At 37.7% G+C, this 9,462-nt stretch overlaps 1 protein-coding gene across 1 annotated transcript; it reads right to left on the reverse strand.

Moving 5' to 3' along the window:
- Window positions 1–3,470: 3,470 nt before the first annotated feature.
- LOC100247795 (O-fucosyltransferase 19) lies at window positions 3,471–7,618 on the reverse strand. The gene is made up of 8 exons (XM_002277113.5): window positions 6,858–7,618; window positions 5,895–5,967; window positions 5,731–5,801; window positions 5,528–5,616; window positions 5,304–5,436; window positions 4,991–5,223; window positions 4,408–4,884; window positions 3,471–4,291 (listed from the first exon to the last, which is right to left on the reverse strand). The coding sequence occupies exons 1-8, from the start codon at window positions 7,386–7,388 to the stop codon at window positions 4,042–4,044; spliced, it is 1,857 nt and encodes a 618-aa protein (XP_002277149.2). The 5' UTR covers window positions 7,389–7,618; the 3' UTR covers window positions 3,471–4,041.
- Window positions 7,619–9,462: the final 1,844 nt, after the last annotated feature.

The raw sequence follows: 9,462 nt of genomic DNA on the forward strand, positions 1-9,462 counted from the left end.
TAAGAGCTGCATTGACCTGAGCATCATCCTTCTTTTCTTTTCTCACTGATCATCACATAGTGTCTTCCTTTTAAGGAAATTTCACACCCATGTGGAACGTCACATAGGAAACAATTCATTCTAGGCATGAACTTCTTTTATTGTCTTTACCCTTGTCTTCCTTACCACTAAAGGCCTTACTTGACCCTTCTTTGATAGCTATATAGCTCTTCGACCCTTTGTCCTTTTACCTTGGTGTGGTTACCCTTTGAGGGCTTTGGCTTAAAAGAGCTTTCTTTCTTGTGTTCTACCAAAGACTCCATTATTGTCATGGTTATCACAAGGTCTTAGACACCATGGTGCCTTAACTTTTACTTGGTCCAACTTTGTAGGTTATCCATGAAATTGAAAAGTAGTTCATCCTCCTCTATCATGTTAGGAAGCTCAAACATAAGTGTAGAGAACTTTTTAACATACTCACAAATCACTCTTATGTATTTGAGATATTTCATGGTCTTCTTCACTAGGTAAGCCACATCCTTGAGATAGAATTACCTCTTAATCTCCCTTTTGAAATCCTCTCTTGTGTAGTAAGGCTGGTTTCTCATCCACAAGTTTGTTTACTAGTCATCTTTTCAACCTTGGAGCTTGATATGCTTCATTCACTTATTATATTGTTCACCTCACAACCATGCTCTAATACAACTTATCATAGATTGAGGTGTTTACTAAGAACTTATGCAACACTTAGACAACTCAAGCCACTTAAGTTGCTAAGTAAGCCTTCCCCACATACTTAACTTAAGAGGTTAAGCAATATTATACCACTCATAAGTTAGAACAAATTGAAGCTTTATTGCACTAAAATGCTTTACTAGGCTCTCAAGTCCTTAGTGCCTTGGTCAAATGAGGACACCACTTATTTATAGGCACCAAGAGAACTCTCTGGAACCCTCAAAGGTTCCTTACATCTTTAGAATTCTTTAGAAATCCCTACACAAATGCTATGTACCAAGAGTTCTCATGAACTCTCTAAAACATTCCACAGTACTCCACTTTCTCTTATCCATGTGTGAAAATATGTGGATGTCCTCAAGCTTCTCTAGAATTCTCTCTACACTTTTTCATTGATAGATATGGAGATGACTTCACTTTCTCCCATCCATGTGGGGAAATGTAGGATGTCTCCAAACTTTCCTAGAATTCTTTACACCTCTCTACTAGTAGACATATGTAAATGACTTCAGGTTATTCTAGAATCTTGCTCCCTTATAAAAGCTCAAGTGATGGATCATTTAATCGAAAGGCTAATGGCCTAAGGGGCTACTATTAGTCTTTCTCACTTGAGAAAACCATGTTTGACAGCTAGCTTTGCATTTCTTTTTTTGAGAAAAATAAAATAAAATCCTACACACCCAACACCTTAAACCGGTGGCTACTGCATCCAAACTTACCATGACCTGACTCAAAACAGCCTATTAGGACAAAAATGGTCTGCCAAATCCATGGATAAACCCTAGCATATTATTCAAACCATGGCAACATTTCTCTTTCTTCCTCAACCCTCTTGCCCAACACAACCATATCAAATTCACTTACCTCTCTTCAATATTCTATCTTCAAAAACACCAAAAACCAAAACCACTCAAAGTTATCATCGATATCTAGGATGGAGCTCTTGTGTGATGTCCCACATCGGATAGGGGAGAATGTTCATGTCGTTATATATATAGAGGCTCCTCTTAACCAAGTATACGCGTTTTAAAGCCGTGAAAGTCCCTTTAAGTCCAAAGCGAACAATATCTACACGGTTGGGAGCGGGTCATTACAAATGGTATCAGAATTGATCCCCGACCCCGGTGTGGGGGTTTGTTTGGCCCTGTAAGGGGTGTTTGTCTGTTTGGCCCCGCAATCCCATGGGACACAACGAGGACGTTGTGTCTGCATGGAGGGGTGTTTGTGATGTCCCACATCGGAAGGGGAAAAATTTCCTGGCGCTATATATGTAAAAGCTCCTCTTAATCAAATAGACGCGTTTTAAAATTGTGAGGGACCCTTTGGGCCTAAAGCGGACAATATCTACATGGTTGGGTGCGGGCCATTACATCTTGAGACACTAAATCTAACTTGTAGAGGCCGAAAGGCGCTACCACATCTTCTTCTTCTCAAACAAGACCTCACGAAAACAAACTCAAAAATTGAAGTGAAGGTGACTAAACAAGAACAATTAAGCACTATGAGGACAATTACAATGGAACCCATACGATGACCTACATTGATATGCTACTCCGATGTTGCACAAAATGAGTTTGTACCCACAATATAGGTCTCGAAGCACCACGTGGATTCAAACATTTATTGATTTATTGAGAGTGGAGGATGTTGTAATAATACATCTAGACATTTATTAAGGGTAGAAGTTCTGTAATGGGACTTGCTATAGTTCTACTACAGTTCATAAGAGCTCTTATGAACTCTCCATGGGCCATCATTGAATGTTATGATATCGCACATCATATTGGAAGGAGAGTAGCCTTCATGGGGAAGGTTGGGCGGGATGAATTGGGGGAGGAGTTGGTTTTTACTATGAATAAAGAGAGTACAGACAAACGATTAAGTTTGAATCAAATGTTATCTTATAAATTAAGTTTGAGATTCAAATGTGAATATGAGAATTAAGTTTGAGAATGGGAAGATGATGACTAACATTGCGAAACAATTCTAATTTATCATAATGCATTCATGCAATTTATTCTACCAATAATTTATGGGAAAGTACTTTGTAATTTATATGGGATCTTACATACAGGTTAAGATTATCTAACCGATGGTGTGCTTTTGTTTTTCGATTTGAATTTGTCCTTCCCTTTGTGGACATTGCATGATGAACCAAGCAAATTGATTGAAAAAGCTCGGAACCAGGCAGACATCATTGAGGTGACCAAATAAGACCTAGAGTTTCTCTTAGATGAAGATCATCATGAGAAGAAGAGAAACCACTGGCCTCACTATCATGCTGAAAGTTATGAGAAACCAAGAACAGAAGAGATTATTACCATAACACCCGTGATGAAATATCTCCATTGTGGCATGAGGGATTGAAATTTTTGTTCGACTGATGGAACTCTTCGGGTTCAGTATTATTCCCCATCTTTTGATGGTGTGGTGGTTGGAACATAGGATGTGCTTATAAACACCCTTCACTTGTGATAGAACCGGATCTGATGATGCTATTTTTTTTTTAATAGGTTTTAAGCTGACCACCTTCCTGAGAGTATGAAAATCAAGATACTTTGGAGGGGCAGCTTCCGTTTGCCATTGCTGCAGGAATCATATCACAATGGACGATTGGTGCAAAGTCCTGCACAGAATCTGAAAGAACAGGTTTATGCACCTTCTGTGTGGTAGCAGGTGTGCAACAGAATGAGCAGACCCACACTGCATTTTAATTTTGGTAATGAGAAAATAGACTGTAGTTTGTACACTACTACTTTTAACACCCCCACAACCAATGTCTTTTCTTTCTTGCATTATGTTCTTTTTTATAAAATAAATAAATAAATAAAAAATACAATCATAAAGATAGGGAAAGTATTTGCTAATTGCCAATAACATTTGGAACATAAAATTCCCATTATGATCTGTATCAGAAAGTAGATTCAAGTTCAGAGCCGAATCCCAATTTGACAATTGATTTTAACGAACCAAACAGGAAAGAATAATGAATAAATGAAATACGACCACTTTCTGAGGGGATGATGTATCCGTGCCAATGTACCTGCTGCCCTGTTTTGTCTTCAATTGTATCTAACATTGCTGTTGCTTCCCCAGTCACTCTTGTGGTCCTTCTCCGTCTGTACATCAAAACTGAAACTTGTAGTTTTTGAATCTCAAAAGAAACCTTCAAGCTTCTTTGGACCCTGTTTGCTGCTATCATCTCCTGGCTGTGTAAAAAAGTCTGTCCTTTCAAAACCCATACAAGCCGCCCTCTGGAGCAATGGGTATTGTGTGTTCTAGGCCTGAGCCGGATATTCTCATAAAAGCAAAGACCCTACCCTATCTTTACAAGACAACCATTCGCCTGCGCCCCTGGTAAAGTTTTAGGCTACTGATTTGCTCCTGAGACTTGTTACAAACACAGCCAGGAAAAGGATTGGCAAAAAAATTCTCCTCCAGTCTTGGTGACTCTCCTGCCTGTCTAAGATATGGTGCTCCAAGCCGGTTAGTGTGCAAACTCTTCACCTCCTGAGAAAACATTTCCCATGATATAGCTCCTCCGTCTAACTGATCGATCAGCCTCACAAAATTTTGCCTGAAATACAAGAACAGGAACAATCATTCATCCATCTATTTCAAGGCCACACTCTCAATTAACAAGAAAGATTTGAGGAACCAATATCTGAAAAAGTAAAAAACAAACAAACAAACCTGTCAGGGTTGATTGTCTTTCGGAAACCTTCAAACCTCCTATGCCCCTGCACTGCCTTTGCCATATTTCCGTCATATGTGTAAACAAAGACATCACTTTCTAGCGCCAAAATGTAATCCAAAGCAGCAAGGCGATTCTGATATGGCTTAAAGGGCTCCAATTCTTCTTCCGTTGCTAGAGTGTTGTGTGTGAAGACATTTGGGTACTCTGAACGGAATGCAGCCATGCTGTTTCTGCCATAGATTTCTCCAGCAACTATATATATGGTTGTAGTTGAAGGGTACCCCATGGCTTTAAGGAACAAGGCTGCTTCTCTAGGGGACATTGGGCATCCTCCTTGAAGTCGTCGTTCTTTGCTATCTATCTCTTTCTCCTTCCAATGCTTGACACTGTATCTCATAATTCTAAGTTTCTCAGCCTCTTCTGTGGTAAGGTTGTGGCTGCATCCAGTGAATGCAAGCATGTCTTGCTCATATCTGTGATCAATATTGGTTTAATTAGATGGATCACACCGTAAAGGATAATGCACTTATGTTCTCATATTAGGTGGATGACGTATTTAGTTATATTAAGTTCTCATACCTTAAATGAAGAGCAATATATGGTTCATTGTTTTTCTTAAGTCGGTCAAGCAAAATCTTGCCAAGCTCCTCAATCTCCTTTTTGTACCGGAGGGCCTCATAATTGGCACGGCACCTGAGCCTCTGTATTGAGGCTGCAAGGCCATTATTCGCAAGTCGTGAGTCAGTGTGGGTAAATCTTATTACCTTATGCCGCTTAAGTAGTGGGAGCATCTCCCCTCTGTAGTAACTAGCCTGCAAATGAAACATCTAAGCTAAAGCTCTAAAAAATGAGAAATGAAAGGGGTGTGCTTTTGTATTTTAAGACTTCATACCTTTGACCAGGAAACCGGGGCCTTTTGAAGAGGCTTAATTGCTGCATATTTCTGTGGCAAAGATGGAACTATCTCAATATCATCGTTTAAAACCTCTATGAAATGCTTCCAGTCAAAAATATCTTTAAAATCACTGCAAAAATACCAGGATGTAATTATAGTTAAAAGCAAGATCAGAATTCAAATTAATCTAAAACAAGAATTAATAAACTCAAATTCAATACCTCAGGTCTGTCCAAAAGGACTCATGATCAAGAGAAGGAAGAACAAGAGTGGCATTCATAATCTTGGCAACAGCAACCATATCACATATCTGGATTTCAATAAGTAACAAGAGGTTAGCTTAAAAAGTACTATGAATGAAACAATAAAGGGAAGAGACCATATAATAAAGCATTCTAAAAAGTTGGTGACACCGAATGCTTACTCCTGTTCTCATTTGATTCAATCCACCATTGGCATGAACTAGCAGGTAACCATTGGTCTTTGAACCAGTCCCTAAAAGAAGTTAAATTCACAAAATTAGCCAAGGATGATTAAACAGTGGAGGAGGCTGCTTAACAAGTTTGGAAATGGAACAGGGGAACATACGTATCCTATTCCTTGGTCTAGTAATGCATTTGTGATAGTTATCACTGTTTGGTTTCATCCAAATTTCAGGAATCTGCAATCAATGAAAATAGTGAGTTCATAGAAAAATATGCAAAAAGAAAAAAGGAAAAAAAGGAACACTCAATTATACCTACCACGGCTATCTTAACTTAGTTGGGATAGCAAACATCAATAATGAATACAGAATTATACAGGCATGAATATAGGAATAGAAAGGCATCATCATCATTAAAGTTTTAGATAACACCAGGTCCCCAGGCCATATAGAGAAGGCATCAAAAAGAGAAGTATTCTTTAAATGTTATAGAAATGTAAAACCGAAAGGCATAAAAGGGCAATAACGGCCAACAAATCATTATAAAGCGACCTCAATAGTGAGTACAAGTCGGTCAGAGGCAAACCTAAATTCAATGAACTCGCTTGCTACCCAACACTTCTTGTGGGTCAAAATTGTATACAAAGAAAACCAACCGTTCAACATCATCTTACAGAATATATATATATAAAAAATTAAAAAATAAATGAAACAAAGAAGAAAAGGAAGAGACCAATCACAAGTAGAATACTTCATTCAATTTTCTAATATTTCCAAAAGACCTTTCATGAGACCTTTCTGCTCTGCTTGGTTGCAGAGAAAAGAAAGGTCGTGAAAGAAAAGGGAATGAAATTTTCTATGGAAATTTTATTTTTCGGAAATTTATTTAAAAGAACATTGAACTAATCCTCGAACCTTTGTGCAAGAAGAACTAGTTCCAATAACCCAGTAGGAGTAGTTTAAGTGGATAATCTTACATTAGATAAACTAAATCAAATCCCCAATAAATAAATAAAATCAAAATTTTGAGACCGTTTTTAAATCCCCAGTTTTCTCGAGAACCAAACAGAATGTAAACAGACAACGAAACTTTTGATTTCCGATTTTCTGGGAGTGTCTTCACTTACCGGGATCTTTTCCAATACTCGAAGGGGTTTGACAGCATCCGAAGCCTCATCCTCCGCCACAACTTTTTGCGCCATTGCCCAATCCTCCTTGAACGTCTGTATAATCAACAGCCCATTCTCTCTCTTCCCATTCGCCTCCACATGGCTACTCATAAGCGAAAACTTCACAAACACCGAGAAAAAAACCAACAACAATAATCCTACAAAAATCCTCCGCCCCATGTGCCTCCCCGATCTCAGCCACTGCACCGCCGTCGCCGCCCACGAACACCCGTTCTCAATCTTAAGCAGCCACGTTTCCGGCGCAAAGAAGAATATCCTCCTGCGAAGCAGCCAATAACGGATTGACGGGTGGTGGCAATGGTGGTGGTGATCGCCATTGTTACCGTTGGGGTTATCCTCTTCCTCAGACACGTCTGAAAAGTTGGAAGATCTCTCGGCGTCTATCATATCCGCCACGCGTCGCCTGGTGGTGGTTGGCCCGGCGAGTCTGGGACTTCCGTTGCAGGAGTTGGCGCCACCGCTTGACATCGCCGGGATACCAAAACTCCTCCCGAATGAGCAACCCAGAGAAAGCCGACGAAAGTGAGAGAAAATAGAGAAATGGAGAGAGAGAACCGTCGCTTCTATTGGTTGGTGTTGTTTGTTTTCTTTCTCTTTCTCTTTCTCCCTCTCTCTCTCTCTATCTCTCTCTCTACAAAACGAGGCTCCGTTATCAAAGGCGAGCAGAGAGGTTCCTTCGCCGTTCTATTGAATTTCTGGTTTTCCTCTCTGCGTTTATATAGTTACATATTTAGTTTCCTTTTTCTTTAACCATCGGGGTAAGATGGTAATTTTGAATTTCGAATATCTTCCCAATATGTTATTTTTCAATATTTAATTACGGAATGATATATTCCCTTTTTATAGGTTGTTATATGACTTATATTTCTCTCCTAATTTTGGAGTTTTTATTCTTTATGGAAATATCCAACTGCATCTCCTGTTATTCCCTATATTATTTCGCCTTATTTATTTATTGTATCTATTTCTTAAATTTCTCTTCCTCTTATATTTTTTTAATTTAAATATTTTAAATATATAATTATCCCCCTCATTCCATTTTTAAACTTTTTCCATATCCAGAGGCTTAGGTAGCTAATGATCGTGTCCCCACGTTTGTTTTTTCTTGGAAATGAGACGATTCATATGACTCTGTTTGTAAGTAAATTTAGTTTCGGGAAAAGCCACCATTTTTTCACGGATTTCAGGGGGGAAATTCTTTCCCATTTTGATGCTTTCCATAACGGGTTGGAAGCAAAGGTACATTCGTTTAACCCCAAACCCACGTTTTTCCCGAGCATTTTATCTCTTTGATTGTCCAAATTCATTACGTATCAACACAAAATTACCTGCATCATTATTATTATTAATCATTCTTAAAACCAAAGAAAAAGGCCTTTAGGGACAATTAGGTCATTTCAGTGTGGAAATTCTTTATTCTTTATTGGACGGCCACGGAGGATGAAAAGTAAAATATTTTTGAAGGCTCGCAGCTGCTTCAATTTCATATGATGCAATATTTGACCACTGCGTCCAACATGAAGTGGCGGTGCGGTGCGTAGAATTAGAGTCTGCTCTTATACACGCGTCATCCTTCTAGGGCTTTCGCCTCTGACTGCCTCAATAACGGTCGACTATTAGAAAAAAAAAGAAACATTATAAAATCTTTATTATTATTATTTTCCTCCTTTATTATTTCCAAAGTTATTTTTTGCCGAAACAAAAAAATATTTGGTATCAATTAAAAATTTTTATTTGTTTTGGAAATTTTACTTATATTTTAAATTTAACATTTTGGAATTATTTTTTTTTAATAATAAAAGCACAAAAATATAACTTTTTATCTTAAGTTGTTGACGAAAAAGAATCATATGTGATGCAGAAGTGCTTTTTTCTTTTAAGCTGTAATTTAATTGGTGAAAATTATTAAACGTAAACCCCGTGGAAAATAAGTGGAATTCATCGGCTTGGGCCCACGTTGGATTTCATCAATTTTAGTTGATGGGGAGCGCTAGATGGTTCTGACCCCGAGATCTGGCGGTGCAGGGGGTAGGAAACAGCTTGACTTTATGGAGCGCGAAATGTAAGATTTTGAATAGGAATGCGGTGGCAAGAAGGACGAGGGTCTGGACAAAACAGAAGCTCAACGCGGGGAATCTTGAAAATTTGTGAAGAGAAGAACTTTCCGAGTTGGCAATAAAAATGATGTTTGTTAAAAGTCCTCAATCTGGATCATCTTTTCAAACAGCACTTATCACAATTTTTATTTTTTATTTATTAATTATGGTTTTAAATTTAAGGTTAAACTCGTAATTATCAAATGTGATTTTAAATATAAAGTTAACCATAAAACTAAAATCACAATTAATTGTGATTTTAATCATAAATTTAAAGTCAAATATATTAATTATGATTTAATATAAATAAATAATGAATAGATGTTGATATGATAGGAAATTATCAAGTAAATAAATATTGGAGATATTTTTTAATAAATTAAATTATCATTAAACTTGATTATTAAAATTTTAATTTCCTAAATCAATAATATTTGGATGAATGA

This window comes from Vitis vinifera, chromosome 8, assembly GCF_030704535.1.
Source record: "Vitis vinifera cultivar Pinot Noir 40024 chromosome 8, ASM3070453v1".
NCBI lineage: Eukaryota > Viridiplantae > Streptophyta > Magnoliopsida > Vitales > Vitaceae > Vitis > Vitis vinifera.

What these genes read in the sequence shown, in the direction of transcription:
- LOC100247795 (XM_002277113.5), bottom strand. Translation starts at nt 7,388, where the DNA reads ATGTCAAGCGGTGGCGCCAACTCCTGCAACGGAAGTCCCAGACTCGCC. An exon ending in CCCCGGTTTCCTGGTCAAAG is followed by an intron (nt 5,224 to 5,303) that starts GTATGAAGTCTT and finishes TTTCATTTGCAG; the next exon opens with GCTAGTTACTACAGAGGGGA. An exon ending in TATATTGCTCTTCATTTAAG is followed by an intron (nt 4,885 to 4,990) that starts GTATGAGAACTT and finishes TATTGATCACAG; the next exon opens with ATATGAGCAAGACATGCTTG.